We start from the raw sequence: 22235 nt of genomic DNA on the forward strand, positions 1-22235 counted from the left end.
TTCGTGAACAACAGAGTGCAGTGGATAAGAAGGTTTTCCAGCCCCACACAGTGGCACTTTGTATCAACGGACAATCATCCTGCTGATCATGCAACGAGATTCATCTCAGCAGCACGCCTCAAAGACACCATGTGGCTCACAGGTCCAGCTTTCCTGTCGCAGCCCCAGCAAATGCCCAACCAACAGGGCACCTTTGACCTAGTGAATCCAGAACACGACGTGGATGTTCGCCTTCTTGTGTCTACTCTGAGCACTACTGTCAGGGAAAGAATGCTTGGGTCCCAACGGTTTTGTCGTTTCTCAAGCTGGAAGTCACTCACCTGTGCCATTTCATGTCTTACCCATATAGTCCACCTCTAAAAGAAGAATACAGAAGATTCTCCTGATGGTTGCAATTAATGGCATCACCGCGCCCAAGGTCACACGGTAGAGATGCTCACCAAGGCCCAAAACACAATCATACGTACAGTTCAAGAGGAGACTTATGCAAAAGAGCTGCAGTGTATCAGGGATCAAACATCTCTTCCACAGGACAGTCTCATCAGAGCTCTGAGCCCTTTCATTGACACGAACGGTCTCAGAGTGGGCGGACGCATCACAGAGGCTAGTATGGGATATGAGGAGAAACAACCTATAATAGTTCCTGGTCGCCACCACATTGCCACTCTTCTTGTGCACTATTATCATGAACAGACTCAACATCAGGGACGCCTCTTTACAGAGGGTGCAATTCGTTCTGCAGGCTTGTGGATTGTGAGTGGAAAAAGGTGTGTTTAGTGCTTATCAAAGTCAATCAAGCCAAAAGAAACACATGGCCTATAGGGCGTATCACAGAAGTGTTTCCCAGCAAGGATGACAGAGTTCGCAAAGTGGAAGTGAAAGTAGCACATCCAGATGGGGTTAAAGTGTACCTGAGGCGAGTTACAGAGTTGGTCCTCCTCTAACCATCCGAAGACTAGACTATTGCCTGCCCTTTCAGACATGTATGATAGATTAAGTAATGGTATCCAGGGACACCAGATGGGGAGTGTTCTGTATTAGTGTGTTCTGTGTTAATGTGTTACTCCTCCTACTCCCCCTAGTAGATACTAAAGAAATTACAGTCACATTTGTTCTGTGGCTTCTTTTAATGACATCATCAGGAAGCGCTCAGTAATGTCTTCAGTAAGCAGCTTCTGGTATTTCAGAACCAGTCTAAGTCCATCTGGTCACATTTCAAGCTATAAACGAGCATCGTTGGTATGTAAATGTTCTTTAACATGTCATCTATCTATGCAGAGGAATATTTTCATGTAAGATGACATATATGTTATTAAAATAGATTTCCGGGTGTTCATTTATCCCGGCTGTGGCATAAATAGAATAGCAAACTTATGACTAAAATCTTTAAATAGCTATTTCATTGCGTAAAATAACGCGTTATTTGTACTAGTATTGTTTAAAACGTGAACAGACTTAATGTGAAGATTTAGTACTCATTTATGTATATTTTTGGTTTCAGTTTTACCCTACTTTTGTCATCATTAAAGAAGTGAATGATTCATCTTCGTCCAGTGTGGTGATTAGAAGAGGAGTTAAACTATCTGACAATTTACACAAAGCACGCAATGTGCATGTTAATGTGAAACTATAAAAATAATAATAAAAAATAATAATGGCCTATCATTTTTTTGTTTTTTAAAAAATTTTAAAAATCGAGAATCGAATTAAATCATGACCTTAGAATCGAAAATGTCATCACCAGCAGCCATATCACCCTGTAGCCCAAGCCAGCTTGCCCACTGAAGCTAAGCAGGGCTGAGCCTGGTCAGTACTTGGATGGGAGACCACCTGGGAAAACCAGGTTGCTGCTGGTAGAGGTGTTAGTGAGACCAGCAGGGGGTGCTCACCCTGTGGTCTGTGTGGGTCCTAATGCCCCAGTATAGTGACGGGGACACTATGCTGTCAAAAAAGCACCGTCCTTCGGATGAGACGTTAAACCGAGGTCCTGACTCTCTGTGGTCATTAAAAATCCCAGGATGTCCTTCGAAAAAGAGTAGGGGTGTGCCCCGGCATCCTGGCCAAACTTGCCCATTGGCCTACTAATCATCCCCTTATACTAATTGGCTATATTACTCTGTTTCCTCTCCACTAATAAGCTGGTGTGTGGTGAGCGTTCTGGTGCAATATGGCTGCCGTCGCATCATCTAGGTGGATGCTGCACATTGGTGGTGGTTGAGGAGATTCCCCCATTCATATGTAAAGCGCTTTGAGCACTGGAAAAGCGCTATATAAATGTAATGAATTATTATTATTATTATTATTATTATCTAATTGAGGATTTGGAGAATGGTGACACCCCTAGTCAATAGTATTGTTTGAGATGTCTTTGTTATGACAACTTGACATAAACCAATACATCATAACTTGTCATGACAACTTGACATTACCAAGACAACATAACTTGTCATAAATCTGTCATAAATATGACAGAGCAGATTGATTATCAAACTTAAGAATCTACCTATTTTTATGGGTTAATATTACATTAAACTGTTATGTGGTTGGTTTTGACACTGGCTGTCCTGAGGCCATTATAATTGTCATGTGTTTGACCACTTTTTACTAGTGATACAAATTGAATTTGTTATTAAAAATGTCATTAAACTCAACTTTAACTTTATTTCTATAGAATTTTAATACTTTTAATACTCAAATAGTGTCATGGATATCTTTTTGCAGTTGTACAAATTGAACTTTGTCATTTAAAATGTCATTAAGTGTTAATAATATGTCAAATAATTTTAAATACCTTTACAGAATGCAACAAAGACGTCAAAAGATGTCATATTTGCATTAAAAATACATAATTGAGTGAATGACACTTAATGACAGTTGTCATAAACAGAGGTGTCAAGTAACGAAGTACAAATACTTTTTTACCTTACTTAAGTATAAATTTGGGGTATCTATACTTTACTGGAGTAATTATTTTTCAGCTGACTTTTCACTTCTACTCCTTACATTTTCGTGCAATTATCTGTACTTTCTACTCCTTACATTTTAAAAATAACCTCATTACTCCTATTTCATTTTGGCTTGTTTTCATTTCAGCTTGACATTGTTAAAAAAAACTATCCAGATAAATTGCGCCATCTGGATGAATGCGATTGTGGCAGGGAACTACACTGCGACCATTTTGGTTGCATATGCGACCTTTTGAAATGCCATTGCGACCCTAATTTTTAATGGGTCGCAAATGTATCACTGGTTATTTTTGTACCTACCTTATGTTTTAGGCAATATGCTATGATTTACTATGAGCATTTATTAAAACAGAAATGTGTATTTTAAGAATACGTTTTATAACGTGCTCTAAGCCTTCAACACATCAAGTTGGTTTATTTTGCGTGCAAGCACGTCGTGTCTCTCCCGGTGAGCGTTCGCGTGCTTGCTGTTTCTAAATGAATTGGGTCGGTGCAACGCGAAGCAAGCTCAATGTCTCATTGTATCCTTCCATGTGTCTGAACGGTAGACCCGAGACCCATGAGATTAAATGGTCAGTCGCGTCGGGGTCGGTCATAGTTTGGGTCCCAAGTTTGATTAATATTTTGTGTATAACCCGAGTCGATCGGAGAGCGGCCTTGAGCGCTACAGCGCTAAAGCTCGAGTGCAGTTTAGCGTGCCTCCGGTTTCTATGGCGATAACCACTGGCTCTTGTTATACAACCACGCGCTGCATTTTCTTTCTCCTATTTTTTATAATCTTATTATTAATAAACCATATCTTTTCTAAAACGTTGTCAAGCATTGCACTGAACAAGCAAAGCTCAAGCTGACTCAAGATATAAAAAACGCAAAGCTGTAAGTAAAGTCACCTGTCACCAGGTAGACTTTTAAATCTGAAATAATGAGTGGGTTAACCTTTTTTTAATCGGTAAGAGAGAAATAGAAAGATAGGCCTTTTACTGCTTCTGCTCCATCTAATTGAAATGATAACTATTATAACATCAGTCACATTTATAATCTATAGACCTGCAGTGTCTATTAATATAGTGTACATAGTATTGTATATATTGAGTTTGAATATAAAGGGGTCATCTAATTGCTTCATATATCAGTGCAAAAACAGTAAGTGTTTTTGTGGTGCTTTGACAAACAGTGTCAGCTTTGATCAAAGAAAGTTTGGGTGGTTAGATTAACGAACTATAATGTGAAATTAATATTAATGTTCACTAAATCAAAGTATTGTGTTGTGTCACACATTATTAGTTCTTTGTCACATGTATACAGGGTGCGAATTGTGAAAAAAACAGAGTGGGGGATGTTTTCATAGGCGTCTTTCGGTGACATTTCGTCATTTTGTACCCACCACTTTTAACTTCCGTCCATAATAATTTTGACTGTTTTCAGTGGTTATGAGGAGCAATACAAGAGAGAAATTTGGTAATCATTGTCCGACCCAACAAAAATCCATTATAATATAAAAAAATTATATTTCTATTTAAAATATTTCTAATATTCAGATATGTGCTCTCAGCTCACGAGCTCTGGTCGGAACAAACCCGAACCTCACTGTCTGCTGAACTTGCGCAGAAACATCAAAATATAAACAGCTTTTTAAAATGGTTTTAAAACTAAAAAATGTTTTATAATTCTTGACAAAATTAGAATATAGTAAAAGTGGGTTTTTTTTTTGGAAAAAAGGTTTTAGGTGAGCCTGTTGAAAAGTGGGTCTGTGCCTGTGCCTGAGCTACAGGACATCGTCTTTCCAAACATAACCTGCGCGAATGAATGCGCCTCTGTCCAAAGCACATTTCAAAACATTTTAATTCATAAAAATTAATCATGAGAACATGAACTTCATCACTGCATTTGCAGGAATTGTAAAATATTTTTTCTTATTAACTCATGAAGCAGCCTAATGCAATATTTTTACTCTAATAGCTTTTCTTTTCCCACACATATGAACTGTGATCATGCACAACGAAAAAACACGCAAGAATTAAATCTTGAATGGCAAAACTATTATGGCACAACGTAGTGTCAACTTAAACATAAGTATGAACAATGGATTGGTTGCAAAGTTAAACCATTACAGTAGAAACAGTTTAACTGCTGCTTTTAAAGTAATAACGTTAACTTTAAGTTACACTGCTATACTATGCTACAGTGAAATGATAGAAAATACAGATGCATTACGTTAGTCAAGAACTGGACGCGTCCGCGCCTCGCTAAACGCCTCATTTGGGTTTATCATACGTGTAGCAATGGCCATTCTTGGTGTGACTGGGACACCAACTCTGCTTGTCATCATAAACAGATAATCAGATTGTGATGTTTATTCCTGCTTTAATATGCTGAATAATATACTGCTGCATAAGCTGCCTTCCTTCATTTCGACACACAGCTCCAAAACCATCTAGCAAGTGTTGATAGACCATTACTCATGAGTTGCAACCGGGTGTGTAACCAATCAGATAGCGCCGTGGGTGGGACATTGAGCAAGTCTTCAGAGTGGTGAATACAGAGAGGCTGCGCGGCAGCTCTATCAGAGCCAGCCAAAGTAGCACATTTTAAAATAAAATTGACTTTAATCAAACCACGGATCCGTGATAAGTTTTGTGATCCGTCTCGCCACTTCTGTAGTAGCACTGATCACTTTGAGGGGGGATAAATGTATCTCCACCGGGGATAAAAATAATTAAGCAGAGGCAGGGATACATTGACCAGAAAGGGGGAAATCCCACGCATCCCCCCCTGCATGTATAGAACATTTTTTGTCGGTGGGTAATGATTGCCCTTTTCACAGGCTACCACCACAAGTAAATTTCAGATCTGTGGGAAACACTGCAACGTTAAAAAAAAACAAGGCGGCATGTGGTATAAAAGATGGCAAGTACAATTAAAAGCACATCTGTATTCAATACAGTTTCATTATTGTTCATTATTATCCATAATATAATATAACTAATTTGTGCGACCAAATCATGTTCTGCGCCAGTAACTGAAAAAGTTAGTAGAGCAAGTGCCACCAGTGGAAAAGGTTAGTGTAGTTCCCTGGATTGTGGTTGGATAAGAAGTATAAACATATACCATTCCGACACCCTATTGGTTTGTACGCGATCCACCGCAAACAGGGGCGGAGTGGGACCAAAAAATCTACCGGTATTTTTCATAGACAAACGGCCCTCTGTGGTCAATAAATAAATAAATAAAATACTAAGGTCTCGTATTTGTAGTAAAACTAGGGTTATACAAATCCTAATCAATCTGCCAAAAAACTTTCAGAATAATCATTAAAATAATAAAATCATGGCTAATTTTCCTAAATGAGTAACTATACAAAAAGATACCTGTTTGAAAGACGGGGATGCGTACCTGTCAATCTATTACATAACAGAGCAAGGCCAGAGACGAATGTGCTTCTAAACAGGAAATAATGTAAGGAATAATTGACGATGGGCCATTGAATTATAAGAAAATAATGCACACCAAGGTGGTACTCCGTTACACCGCAAGTGTGCATTATGTTCAAATAATTCAAAGGACTGGAGTCAATTAATCTGCTTATACCACGGTTAACACAAACATTGCTCTGGTGCCTATTTTTAAGACATTTGAAAAATTAGGTGTGCGGTTTACAGAAAAATAATCAACACCCATAGAACATTTCTCAGCCAATCAGAATGCAGCATTCAACAGACCCGTGGTATAAATATGGAATAATTTGTGCATCTTTGAATAACTGTAAGAATACAGTTCCTTTAAATATAATTTTTGTCATAAAATTTTTGGGAGATAATAATGTTTTTCCACTGTTATTGCTTATTTAGCATAGACTTGTTAGTGCGGTTAACAGCGTGTTTGACGCATTTACCTCAGAGTTTATTTCAGTAATATTGCTGTTTTTCCCGTAATAATAATACAATTTACATGTCAATTCTGCTTCCTTGTCTGTTTATTCATTTCATTATGCTGTTATGTTAAGTAAGGTGTGGATATGTATTGCTATACGAGACGTTCATTGCTGTTACATGAATACTCTAATATTCAAATCATATGCAGAATAATGAGTGCATCTTTGAATAACTGTAAGAATATACAGTTTCTTTGAAAATATTTTTTGTCAAAGTTCTGAAAAAAATAATGTTCTGAGGATATTTATTGCCATATTGCCAAGGAAAACTCTTGTCTATAATATGGAAATCACATATTAGGAAATATATAATGTGATACTGCACAGTTATCCTTCTAATTTTTATTTATGATATAGCCTATGTGGAGATAAATAAACTTTTGCAAATCTGCTGATTTGATCCATTCATGTCCTGACCACCAGGCTAAAGATTTTAAACATCCTTAATCCACACTTATTAGTCTATCGAGTAGTCTATCCGCATGATGGATCCGACCGCATACATACTGCAATAAACAGGCGTTCGGCGGCATTTTACATCAAAGATCAACAGGCTATGCCATTTGGGGAGGGGTGCTCACTGATCCCCCTATATTTATAAAAAACCTAGACATGGTTGGACCTGCCGAACAGGTTGAGCACTGTTATATACTGTGTTGAGCAGAGAGGCTGCACAGTTTAACAAGTGGGAGGTAGGAAGCGGTCGCACATCAGGCCGCCAGACGGGGTTATTATCAGACCGGCCCTGGCGGCCTCAAAACACCGGCCCACCGGGAAATGTCCCCACTCTCCCGATTGCCACTCCGCCACTGATCGCACATGACCCTAATCACGTCACACTCCAGCAAGGAGGAAATAGCCAGTATTGGGGTACGTTTTAAAAAATATATTTTTTGTTAGATGGCGCTGCGCAGATCGACCCACAAAAAACATAAAAGTATAGCGAGAGCAATTAAAAAATATGCAGAGCAGTTTCCTCTTGTGATCCTTTGATATCATATGCCATCCGTTTGCACAGTAACACGCCAGTAATTACTGGATGAACAGCTACTGTATCCCCGGTAAGACACCGCATTTTGTCTTCAAATGGTCCAAAATAAAACCTGTGCATCACTTTCAGGTCAGTTTCACATTCACAAGCCTGCATAAATTATGTATAGCATTGGCTGCTGATACAACCAACTCATATACCTGATTTAAATAGTATAACAATGTACCAATTTATATTATATAAATTCAGATGTTTAAATGACATTGCACTGCGTTGCATTTTGAAGCATGGTAAAGATATATATGCTTAAGACATTCGTTGCTTCGTATATGCTAAACACTACACTTGAATTATCAAAACCTGCTGAATGCTTGAGTATTAAATCAATCAAACACCTGTATTATTGAGAACACAACCGTACATACCAACTTTTGCTTTTGTTAATAGACATCAGCTGTTCTTAAAGCTGACTTTTAATTTACTTACAAGAAAGACATTTAGTAATTCCCAAAAATTGCTTGGATTTATACTGACACGTAAGATTAGCTTTGTCACATTAGATTAAGCTAAAGTCTATTAACTACACAGGTACATATGCAGAAATAAAGGCTATAATATATAATTGCATATTTGTATTGTGTTGCTGTCAAAATACAATTATAAATTAAAGCTGCAAGCAGCGATAGAAGGGCCCTCGCACGCATATGCACCGCCAGGAACCTTGTCTAACATATGAAGTCTGTGACAGGTCGGACATTGTATGCCTGAGTTACAACTAGGGCTACACGATAAACCGCATGCGTTTGTCACGCGCATCTCGTCAGTAATGCCGGTTCCTTGATTAGTATTAAATCGCCATCAGCTGTTTTCAGACCGAGCAGCTTTAACTACACAGAGCTGTAGTTCACTGACAATCGGGGCAATTTCGCATTAATTATCGCGGATATATGCGATATGGCCCAGCTTGTCAGGGAACTACGGCTCTGTGCAGTTAATGTCGAGCCATCTGAAAACAGCTGATGGCGATTTAATACTAATCAAGTAACCGGCATTACTGACGTGATGCGCGTGGTATCACATGCGATTTATCGTGCAGCCCTAGTTACAACAGCTTTCTCATGGTGAAACATCAAACTTTGCCAGGCCGCCACGAACACGCCCCTTTAACTAAATGTCAAGATCTTCACAATTTAAATCAACTCAAACGTAATAGAGAAAAAACACTAATCCCTGTAATTAAGAGCACAGAAGGGAAGACACTTCACACCACACAAGACATCAATGACACCTTTCGTAGATTCTATAAACAGTTGTACAGCGACGACAAGGATCCCAAAACTAAAGAAACTAACTTACTTCTCAATAACATAACTCTACCTAGCGTAACTTTAACCCAAAAAGAATCACTAGATAAATCTATATCAGAAATCGAATATAAACAGGCTCTTGATTCCCTTTTAAATAACAAAGCCCCAGGTTTAGATGGATACCCACCCGAATTTTATAAACACTTCTGGTCGACAATATCCCCATTGTTTATGCAAATGACAACAGAAATTAAAAACACCTTATCCATTCCAGTACATATGAACACAGCATTAATTACAATTTTACTCAAACCAAATAAAGACCCAACATTATGTACTAGTTATCGCCCTTTATCTCTTATTAATACAGATCTCAAAATAATAAGCAAAGCCTTAGCAACCCATTTAGAATCAGTTATTTCAACCCTCATCCATCCAGATCAAACAGGTTTTATCAAAGGACGACAATCATCTAATAATACCAGACGATTATTTAATATAATGAATATATGTAAACAAAACAAGAAAAAAACATTAATTTTATCATTGGATGCCGAAAAGGCCTTTGATAAAGTTAATTGGTACTTTCTTCATACAACACAAAAAAAATTTGGACTGTGAGACTCCTTTATCCATTGGATTAAAACATTATACAGTACACCATTAGCTTCTGTCATAACAAACGGTATAATATCTTTACCATTTCAGCTACAGCGAGGGACTCTCCATTACTCTTCGCTTTATTAATAGAACCTCTTGCAGCTGCAATAAGACAAAATTAAAAAATCCATGGAGTATTATCTCACAAAACTAATCATAAAATCTCACTATATGCAGATGACATATTGCTTGTCCTACAAAATCCTCAAATATCACTCCCAGAAACAATTAGACTCATCAATAAATACTCTCTTATATCAGACTACTCTATAAACTGGACAAAATCTACAATGTTACCACTAAATATGAATTCGCACGACACTAGTATACAGAATGCACCATTTACAATAAATAACATTACATATTTAGGAATAAAGATATCCCAGAACTTGTCAGACTTATTTCACCTTAATTTTATTCCACTATTAAAAACAATAGAAGACGACTTGAACCGATGGATGATGTTACCACTTTCCATTATAGGTCGTATTGCAACAGTTAAAATGTGTAACTGTTAAAATGTGTATACAGTTAAAATGTGTATACCGAAAGTCCTTTATTTATTTAATATGACACCTGTACAGCCAACAAAGGTGTCATATTATTTATTTAATATGACACCTGTACAGCCAACAAAGAAATGGTTCACATCACTAGATCAAACAATAAGGAAATTTTACTCGAAAAACAAGAACCCTAAAATAAGTTTACAAAAGCTAAAAAAATAAATAAAGCACAAGATGGTTTAGCAGCACCTAATTTTTTCAATTCAATTCAATTCAATTTTATTTATATAGCGCTTTTCACAAAAGTTCATTGTTTGAAAGCAGCTTTACATTAATAGAAGCAGTGAAAAGCACACAAAACGACAGATAACAAAATACACGATAGCATAAGCAGTTAAATTTGCTGCGGCTATGCCTCAACATTATAAGCGAGCGTATTACTAAAGTAACGTCTAGAAGAGGAAGCTAAGTTAAGCCCAAAAAGGCTGCCTCCCCGGGGTAAAAAACCCTTTTTACATTACTACTTAGCATCGCATCTACAATATCTCTGCAAATGGATAAGATATGATACCACCCAAAACCCGTGGCTAGAGTTAGAACAAGCAGAATGTAAAGACATTATTACATCTGATCTCCCATCACTCACAAAAAAATTAAACAACATAACCTATTTACAAATATAATGATTTAAACAACTCTTAACGCTTGGTGGCAAACCAATATGCTGATAAATCATGATCTCACTCCACATATCAACTCACCTATATGGAACAACCCAGACATTACTATCAACCATAGTCCGCTCAACAATACCAAATGGAAGGAGAAAGGCATCACACATTTAATTCACCTGTTTCCGGGTAAGACATTCATCACATTTAACGAACTAATGCAGAAATTTAATCTAGGAAAAGAACACTAATATTACCATCTACAAATCAGAAATTCTATTAAAACTACAACTGGAATCAAATATATCGCAAACCCCCCAACTATTTTAAAACATATCACTACAATTAGTAATTCAGTAAAGATGCTAACAAAAACTATATACTTTAATATCATCTATAGACACAAACACATCCACACCAGTTAAACAGTGGGAGAAAGACATCAATATACAGACAGATGAGAACTTTTGGAAAACAGTTTGCAGAAATAGTTTTAGCACTAATACAAATATTCAATTAATTCAGTATAAAGTAATACATAGAACACACATTACACAACACAATGTGTTTAAAATGGGCCTGGGAACTTCTGACAGATGTACCAATTGCAACTTTAATACACAGGACTCTTACATTCATGCAATTTGGTTATGTCCGCCAGTATTTCAATTCTGGACCGATATCACAAACAAATTAACAGAAATTTTTTAAATTAAAATCCCAATGCTTCCTGAATTATATCTATTGGGCGATACCACAAAAATGAACTCATCTTTTAGACATTCAACACCCTTACTTCTGTCTCTAGCTGTTGCCAAGAAAACTATATTACTCAACTGGAAAAATAAAAGCCAAATATCAATTACACAATGGCTACACTTGTTAAGGGAACATATCATTCAAGAACAACATACATCAAAAACACAAAACCAGTTGTTAAAATTTAACACAACATTCAGCCCTCTTTTGTTAGCATTATATATATTATATATATATATATATATATATTAAGTCTCATGGAATTTAAACACAAACTGCATCTACAATAGAATAATTAAAAATAAGTATTGTATATGTTTGCCATATATTTTATGTATACAATTTTGGATATGTATAGGTATATATTGTAGCCCAGTACTTTCAATTTATGTGTGTGCGTGCGTGTGTGTGTGTGTGTGTATTTATATACTGATAACTGACTATGAGGAAGTCATACTATCCTGTTTATTTATTTTATGTTATATATATTTTCTCTTTTTACTTGAAACTTTGCATACGGTAACGTTTAATAAATCTATTAATACTATTATTTATATTGATACAGGTGGAGGTAGTAGAGGTTACAGTGTTGATATTGAAAATATATAGATGGTTATGTATCTATCATGTAAGTGTATTGTCATAGATAATCCATAAACCCTCTGGGTACTGCTGGGTCACCTCTGCTATCTGTGAGCCTGAATGATCCGACCGGTTGGCATGAGCACTATCAACAGAATACTCCCTGCCTTTGATCCCCTGTCAGAATTTCCCTACTCCAATTAGTCTGTCATAATAACAGTATAATCTGGACTGTGTATGGTGTCTCTTGTTGGGGAGCTAACTAGTGAATACCAGGATTCACAGTCCAAGATAACTTCTTCAATTGATGCAAACATAACAATATACATACAACCTAACAACACACAGTCATCCACTAGGGGAACCTGATCTGGAGATACCGGGTGTGATGGCCAATTACCCTTTTTTGGGTAACATTTTTTGGGTGGAAAAGTACATGTAATAGTTTTGAACCGAATCGGTAAGGGAGTCACGGTTCGGTGCATGAATTTAAACGGAGAATACACGGTATGAAAATAAAAAAACTTGCGTGCAAAATAATTAATGTAATGCAGAACTACTGTTAGATACGCGGGTTCTTTACGGACAGCTAATCTGTTGCCCCGCTTTAGCTCTGAAGCTCTGTTTGGCGCCGATGCAGCCGAGCTCCGCCTATGTATGCGCTCTATCAGAGCCCGTCTACATTCTGGCACTCAGTTTTTAATCAGGTCGACGCCGGTCCAGTCAGTTAGTGAGCAGCGATAGCGAGGATGGCAAGTGGTGTTCCACAAGAGTTAGACGCTTCGCCAGCCTCTTTAAGATCGCAAGTTTAGCAAAACTTCAGTTTTCCAGTCACAGTAGTACAGACGAGAGAGTGGTGGAAAAGACGAGGACTGTGCGTCGGCGTTGTTCAGCAGTTGTTAGGTATGTGAGTGGAAATACATCTAATCAGAGCTCTCAAGTCTCACGCATTCACCTTGACACACACGCATTTCAGTCAGTTCACACGCATTTCAGTCAGTTCACACGCATTTCAGTCAGTTCACACGCTCACACGCCACACTGTGTATTTCTCACGCTGAGAAGTAGGAGATAAATTGTCCTACTAATAAACAATTAATGGACGAGGCGCAGTTCTGTCGAGTTCAGCTGCTTTTTTAAAGTGTGCTCGACTTTACGCAGTGCAATCAGCGTCAGAGTACCGCGAGAAATCTTGCGGAGAAGCCTGATTTCAAATCACTCTCATGTTACTCTGACGTCATCCACTTGTCGTTTCTTGCAGCGCCTTGTGAAGTCGTACACACCTATTAATTCATCCTACAAGCCTATATTTTTGTTCTTTAGTACATTAATATAAAATAAGGCCAAAATGTAATTTTAAAATGTATTTAGGTAACACTTGTAATACATTTGAACCCATATTTGTATGAAAGATGAGTACAAGATTACTTAAAGTGGTATACATTTTTGAAATACAAGATAGTATGTTAAATGCATTTCAGTTCATATTCATGACATCTCAAAATAACACTGATAAGGACACCTATGTTTTTAAGATTATCTTACGTACTAAAAAAATGCCTTCTTCATTTTTGTTTTGCTTTTCCCTCCATTGTACCGAAAGTGAATCGAACCGTGGCGCCTGAACCGAGGTACGAACCGAACCGGGACTTCTGTGTACCGTTCCACCCGTAAAATATATATATATATATATATATATATATATATATATATATATATATATATCTAATGGCACAGAATATATATATATATAAAAATCGAATGGCACAGAAGTCAGGACAAGACAGACCAGGTACGTGATGGGATGTGTGCCGGCGGGGATAAGGGGCTATAGTACCTTGAGGGACAAGACTACTTCAGTTAATATTATTATATTATTATCTTCATTATTACTATAAATAACTACTATTTATTTTCATTGTAATCACCACTGTTCCCACTACTTCCACCACTACAGCAACTATTATTACTATACTTACTACTATACACTATTATACACTAAGTTCCCATTGATTTTATGTATGTATGTATATATATATATATATTACAGAGAAGATCATACATAGAAATACTCTATATAATAATAATTTATACTATGACTCCTCTCAGAAATCGTATTGCTATGCTGATGTACACTAACTGATGTAGCTATAACTTATTTTTCTTCACCAAAAAACACAAAAATTGGATGAACAATAATCAGTATTCAAACTCATGAAATTAAGGACTTGACTATCCTCTAGGGTTGCCGCGGTGACGTAATTTTTCCACCGGTTAATCAGCGTGTGACAAACCCGGTGACACCGGTATCACTGGGTGGGAGGGGCTTATAAATCTGGATTTTACTTTCACTTTTGAATTATGCAACTGTTTAAATGCAGCGCTTGCGTATGCTGCGTTAAATCGCACATGAATTTGCGTGCAATGCGAGTGCAACAGCTGGATTAATTAAGTGCTCGAGTCAATGTGCGCAGGTAATTCTCACAGAACCCGCCAGTCCCAAGCAGAGCAACCGACTACTTCTCCATAAAAGCGCTGCTTAAATGATGGGTTTAATATTTTTCTTGATGAAAAACACAACAACAAAAGGATCTCGCTTAATTAAACATCATATATGTATATTATAACAAAAACGAGTAAGCACGCGGCTTCTGTCATCATCGGGTCAGTCTGCTCGCCTCGCAAACTCTGACAGAAATAAATGAAATCTGACACCTGCTGCTCTGTGACGTGACGCGCGTTCAGCTCAACTGAATTCAGGCAGAAGACACATTCAGTTGTAAGTGTTTGCTCTCTCTAACGAAACTAAATGATTTAATTACACTAAAATATCAACACGACGGTGAACGGTGTCACGGTGGGCTAGTGATCTAACCGGTGAGAGGCTGATCTTATACCTGCCATGTCATGATTATGAAGGTGTCATGTCAGTCTTATGAACACCCCATTCAAGTAAAGTTTTGCCATGTATTTTTAAAAGTACAAGTTAAATGACATATTTGCATATCAACATAAAATATGTATGTGTGAGGATGTTTATAAGAAAACCACACAAATATTATTTATATATTTTCACCATACCTTTCTGAAAGCTTCTTGGCAAAGCCAAAATCCGTCAGGCGAATATGTCCCTCACTGTCCAGCAGTATATTCTCCGGTTTTAGGTCTCTGTAGATGATTTCTTTGGAGTGAAGGTACTCAATGGCGCACACGATTTCAGCTGAATAAAAGAGTCCGGTGTTGTTGCTGAAACGTCCTTGACTGCGTAAATAGCTGAAGAGTTCTCCACCATTTACATATTCCATCAACATGTACAGGAAACGGTCATCGTGATGCGTCCAGAACCTAAAAAAGTCCACAGGAATGATGATTTATGCATACAATGCATTAATGCAAAGGATAATCACTGGATGTACATTTATCTGCTTATTACAGTACTAACACAGTACTAAATAATTTTTGGTTGTTTTTTATATTTTCTTGGCATTAGAAAAGAGACAGCAAAGTGATAAATTATACACATAACTAGTACCACTCAGGATGAATCACAGCACCCAGATGAGTGGTGTTTTATCAGTTTCAGCGTTCATTATTTGGGAAGAGCTGACCTCAGAATGTCACAAGTCACCAATCATAACCAAGTCAGGGGCGTAGCCAGTAATGGGCCAGGGCGGCACTGGCCCGCCCACATAACTCGCTGGCCCGCCTAGGCAAGTTTAATCAAAATACATTTTTTGTTTATTTTTATTATTCAAATGTATTTAAGAAAATATATTAATATAAACCTGATTTATTGTTGACCGGTGTGTGTATAATTTGCTTTCTAAATAAAATGGAATTGTTAAAGCAAGCTGTAGGAAGCCTCCGGAACGTAATTGGTTGCTAGGGGTTCTGACAGGTAGACTCTGTGGGGAGCGGCGGGCTCTGGCAGCCAGCCAGCTAACTTTGCTAACTGCTTTTTTAGCTAATATTAAAATTGCCACAATAATGGCTAAAGTCTCTTTAATGTGTTATTTAAAAAAGCAAGAGTTGAGGAAGACGATACGGCACTGCCTCCATCTGCCGAGTCCTACCAGCCCAGTTCTTCAAACTCATCAACCCCCAAGGCGGCTAGTCAGGCGCTGGTGGCGCCCGTTGCCTCTTGCTCCCTGGCGGCAGTTCCAGTGCGCTCTCCGGTCAGACTGACACAGGTTGACCCGCTGATCTAACGGCAACTGATGAACCACGTACGACCCAATTTGAATCCACGAGTACTACTCGCCTCAAAAACCTGTGCCTTTTGTTTTTTGAAAAATAACTCTGTGACTCTTTGGACTATAATGAGATCATTTCTGTTTTCAACATTAAACCCAGGCTTTTGCGTCTTGTTTTGTAGAATTAAAACAACAGAGGTAAGCCTGTTGTTTAACTCATTTCCTTAATTTTTGCTCGGGAAGTGATTTAACTAAGTGGTGTGTTGTGTATAGATGTATGCCTTATAGGTTAAGTTACATTGTTTAATTTAAACGAGTTGCTATTTTTTGGCACAAAAGCTTAATTTCCACCAGGCTGATTGCAGTGTATATGGTTGATTTAATATAAATTAGGCAGTGTGTTGTTATTTATTTTATTACTACTTTATTTCAGGTGAACTGTTTTTGCACTACTGACTAGCCTAAGACTGCCTGGCCTGGTTTGTCCAGCCTTTATTGAGCTACAGTATGTGTTGGTTGAACATGTTTAGACAGTGTTTTATTATTGCCTTAGCCGAAAATTGCAAAGGAAAGATGTCACTGTTTTTGCAGTTTGTCTATTCTTTTTTCTACTCTAAGGTTTAATTATTATTTAAGTCATTTTATTCTAGGATAAACTATTGGCCCACTCACTTTTGCCCCAGCCCACCCAAAATACAATTTCTGCCTACGCCCCTGAACCAAGTATTCTATAGAGTCGTATAAAAATTCAAAATAATGTACAGTAGGCCACTTGTAATGGCAAAATGAACCTTGACAGGTTAATCAAGTCTTACCATAAAATTACTTGATTTCATATTAGATGGCTGGATGGTGTGCTGGACCGGTCTGGGGCCGGCGTTTCAGAGACACATGTAAAATATAGCTGCAAGCAGCAATTGCGGGGTCAAGCACCTTCAGCGCAATGGGCACCCAAAGCACAGCAAGCAACATACAACGCAGCAATCACCCAAGGCGCATTGAGCACCCAAGGTGCATCAAGAACACAAGGCACAGCAATCAAAGAGCAGAACCACCGCAGTGCAGAGCAACAACGGCAAACACAGCAAAAATAGAACATATGTGAACTACAAACAGGTTGAGAAGAATTGGTGAGAGAGAACAAAACTTTAATAGAAGAACTTAATACATGCCCCTTGCGGGATTCGAACCCAAGAACTCAGAATCTCAATGCATGTGATTTACTAGATGCACCACTCAGTTGACACAGTTCAAGAGGGCAGCAGAAACAGCAGAGACATGCCAATCACCAAAGATGCACATTCTGTATAGTAATGCTATACAATGTAATATACAGTCACATTAATTTACTATGACAAATAGACAACGTCACAGGCACGGTCAACTTTGAAGCAGTATATCTAAGAAAGAGAACATAATATCAAAAATCTGTTCAGTCACTTCTGTGCGGATTGCTCCAAATATTATACGAGCAGAACCTGGCATAAAATAAACAAGATTTGTAAAAGGAGTAGCGAAAAAATAACATATGCCTTACAATAACACATGAACACAATGTTGGAAAATGCCAAAGAGATATCATTGTGATCGGCATAAACCAGTGAATCCAGTGTCACAAAGAAAATGTATATCAGACAAAGTATTCAGAAGTTATAAGCAGTTCTATAAGAACTGTTATAGTTTATAACCCCTAGGTGGCGCTGTACTCTGACTTCCAAGGTACCTTCAAGACATCATGCCGAAACTCCCTACTGATTTTTGCACGGATACGTCCAATACTTAAAAAGTTATAGCAATTTATGACAAATTTCAAAATGGCGGACAGGCGGTGTCAAACAATGCATACTACATATCGACAGATTCGACATGAGACAAGGAATCCATAGACACCAAGATCACAATTAGGCATGGACCCCCAGTTCATGGTCTACATAAAGTGTACCAAATGTCATTTCGATTGATCAAAGAATGGCCGAGATACAGCTTCAGAACCACTACAACTGTGCCATATTTCATAATTTTCCTACATACGGTTCATAGGGCTGCCATAGACTCCCATTGGGGAAAATTAAGATTAGGAAGATTAAGAAGAATAATACTAACAGAAACAATAGGTGCCACAGCACCATAGGTGCTTGGCCCCTAATTCCAATAGGTGTCTCAGCACCTTCGGTGCTTGACCCCTAAAAAGGTAATATTTTAAAAGGAGTAACACCATCTTTTAATTCTATGGCTTTCAGGACAGAATAATAAATTCATTTAAGCAGGCCTTAAAATTTGTTAAATACATCCTTAGATGAACAACAACCAATTTTGGGACTTCTTTACAATGTTGCTTCAGTTCAATAGGGTTTGTGGGCATTTCATTATGCTAAGCTCTCTTAAAGGGACACTCCAATTTTTTGAAAATAACATTTGTTTCTTACTGCTTTGGAATCCATTTAGCTAATCTCCAGACCTGGCGCTACCACTTTTAGCATAGCTTAGCACAAACCATAGAATCTGATAGTCCATTAGCATCGCGCCCCAAAAAAATAACTAAAGAGCTGGATATCCTGTAAGTCCTGAGTTTACTCTTCCCCTGTTTGGAGAAGAGTAAAAAAGCACCCACGAGAAAACCACTGGGTCAAGGACGAGACAGGGAGAGAAAACAGAATCCTATTAGCATAGGGGCCGTTCACATGTAATGCAAGTGTCATACAGTATTTTGGTTTAAAATCCGCTCAGTTCCAGACAGGCTAACTATTGCAGCATAAGTATATTACCCAGATGAGTTATGGGAATGAACCATCTTTAGACACTTTTGATATTCTAGGGATAATTAATAGGCCAGAATTTTGTGATCGCAGTGTACGTGATGGATGTATTCTGATAGTAATTCTTTAAGATACGAGGGTACTGGGCCGTTTAAGGCTTTGTAGGTGATTAATAATATTTTAAATTGTATGCGATATTTAACTGGTAGTCAGTGTAAAGATGCCAAAATTGGACTTATGTGGTCATACTTTTTAGATTGAGTAAGTACTCTTGCAGCGGCGTTTTAAACTAGCTGAAGCTTGTTTACCTGATTTGCGTGACATCCCCTGAGTAACGAGTTACAATAGTCTATTCTAGAGGTCAAATAAGCTTCTCTGCGTCAGATGTAGATGTAGCATATGTCGAATTTTTGAGATATTTCTAAGGAAGAAAGAATGCTATGCAGCAGATGTTGGAGATATGACTATCGAAGGATAAATTGCTGTCGAGCACCACACCTAAGTTCTTAACCATGGAAGATGGCACCACAGTGCAGCCATCTATGGGCAACTTGTAATCTGACAAATTATGTTTGGGGCGATTCGGTTCGATAATAAGTATCTCTGTCTTATTGGAGTTTAGCATAAGGAAGTTATGTTCCATCCAGTCCCTAATATCGCTAATGCAGTCTGTTAGCTTAGAAAACTGGTGGGTTTCGCTAGGATGTGACGAGATGTAAAGCTGGGTATCATCCGCATAGCAGTGAAAACTTATGTTATGTTTCCTGATAATGTCTCCTAGAGGTAACATATATAATGAGAATAGGATAGGTCCTAAAACTGAACCTTGTGGTACGCCATATTTAACCAGGGAGTGATATGACTCTTCCTCATTTACATAAACAAAGTGGTAGCGATTGGTTAGATACGATCTAAACCAGGCTAACGCCTGACCACTGTTACCAACATAGTTTTCTAGCCTATTGAGTAGAATTGTGTGATCTATTGTGTCAAAGGCTGCACTAAGGTTTAGTAATATAAGGATCGATATTTCACCGCGATCGGATGTTAAAAGGAGGTCATTCGTAAATCTAAGCAGTGCTGTCTCTGTGCTATGGTGGGGTCTGAATCCTGATTGAAACTTTTACATGTGTCTCTGAAATGCTGGTTTCAGATTGGTCTAGCACACCATCCAGCCATCTAATATGAAATAATTTTATGAATGTAATTTTATGGTAAGACTTGATTAACCTGTCAAGGTTCATTTTTCCATTACAAGTGGCCTACTGTACATTATTTTGAATTTTTATACGACTCTATGGAATACTTGGTTCAGGGGCGTAGGCAGAAATTGTATTTTGGGTGGGCCGGGGCAAAAGTGAGTGGGCCAATAGTTTATCCTAGAACAAAATGACTTAAATAATAATTAAACCTTAGAGTAGAAAAAACTTTTACGTACTATTATTCACTAAGAATGTGCATAGCTGGCTTGCCACTACTTTTTCTAAAAACATTTGTGAAACTTTCTTTCAAAGTTGCAGGAATAAAGAACCAGTCCACTTCTTTTAATACCGCATGTTCAAGCTAAAGAAAATTTGTTTAACTCTTTTGCCGCCATTGACGAGATATCTCGTCAATCAAGAGAAAACGCTTCCCCGCCAATGACGAGTATTTCCGTCTTTTCGCAATACCGCTATTATCCAACAGGTGGCGCCCTTCCGCAACTTTTTAAACCCGGAAGTATTGCCCTATGGCAAGCAGCTGCATGTCCGTGTCTGTTTTAAAGATCACTCGGAATGGGAACTCTATGAAAAGTCTGTCACAAAAATGGAATTATCTCAGCTTTTTGCTCAAAATGTGGTGTTTTTGCAGAAACCTACCCATATTCAAAAGCTGATTACAAAAGAACTACTGAAGGTAGGATGAAACATTTTTTTTGTTTGAAAGCAGAGGGTCTGTTCTTTCATTTGATATATTGTATTTATATATTTAAAGAAGAAAATTTTCTGGAAGGCATTAAACTTTTGTGAAAATCATGAAAAACGCTGGCGCTGGCTGGCAACTTTTTTTAAAAACGTTGGCGGTGAAAGAGTTAAGAAAATAAAGCAATGCTAATTCTGTGTTTAATTTGTTCTTTATTTTCTTAAATGAAAGCACCAATAGGGATTCTATTAACAATAATTAGCTGTATTAATATGCAGTGCTAAGAGTAGTAATGCTTGGTACTGGATCATATGATGGCAGCACAACCATCCTTACTGTAATGATGTACCATGAGGCTGAGGATCCATTTGCAGTCTTTATTATCTCTCAAGATAAACAGAACAGGTTAAACACCAACAAACACAATGTTAAAAGGACAGGCAAATTCATAGTCGGGAACAGGCAATATAGTCAAGGCAGGCAGCAAACAATCATAGTAACCAATAAACAGATCAAAGTAACAAACCGGGAGACAGACAGGATAACGCTCAGAAATGACAGTCGTGGCAAATCAAGACTTTGCAATGAGTGCAAGTTTAAGTGAGGTTATATAGGCAGTTCATGATTGGATGCAGGTGGTAACGTAATCAGTCCTGGTATGTGGAATCATGGGAAATGCAGTCCGAAAGGGGTATTAAAACTCAGGTGATGGCTCTCAGCCCCCCCAACGCCCCCCCCCCCCCTGCGAGCGGCTCCCGAAGCGAGGATGCGTGCGACGCTGAGGTCTTTAACAAGGTCGAGGGCTTGGTTTGTCTGGGTGATTCAGATGAAACTCGGTGGTGAGTGAAGGGTCAAGGATGTCCCTCACCCTTACCCAAGAGCATTCCTCCGGGCCGCACCCCTCCCAGTCGACCAGATATTCTTGATAGCCACCCCGGCGTCAGCAATCAAGGATGTCGTCAACCTGATAAGCCTCTTCGCCACCGCCCAGCAGATGCAGTGGACCCGATG

The 22235-nt window shown here is 38.1% G+C and overlaps 1 protein-coding gene and 1 pseudogene across 1 annotated transcript in view; one reads left to right on the forward strand and one right to left on the reverse strand.

Annotated features, from left to right (window-relative positions):
- prkx (protein kinase X-linked) overlaps positions 1-22235 on the reverse strand; it is a 377186-nt gene that overhangs the window by 255124 nt on the left and 99827 nt on the right. The window contains exon 3 of the mRNA XM_073863571.1: positions 15455-15718. Within this exon, the coding sequence (XP_073719672.1) occupies positions 15455-15718 (264 nt within the window). The remainder of the gene's footprint in view (positions 1-15454; positions 15719-22235) is intronic.
- LOC141363576 (5S ribosomal RNA) lies at positions 1740-1856 on the forward strand (annotated as a pseudogene).

Source organism: Misgurnus anguillicaudatus, chromosome 3, assembly GCF_027580225.2.
Source record: "Misgurnus anguillicaudatus chromosome 3, ASM2758022v2, whole genome shotgun sequence".
NCBI classification, from domain to species: domain Eukaryota; kingdom Metazoa; phylum Chordata; class Actinopteri; order Cypriniformes; family Cobitidae; genus Misgurnus; species Misgurnus anguillicaudatus.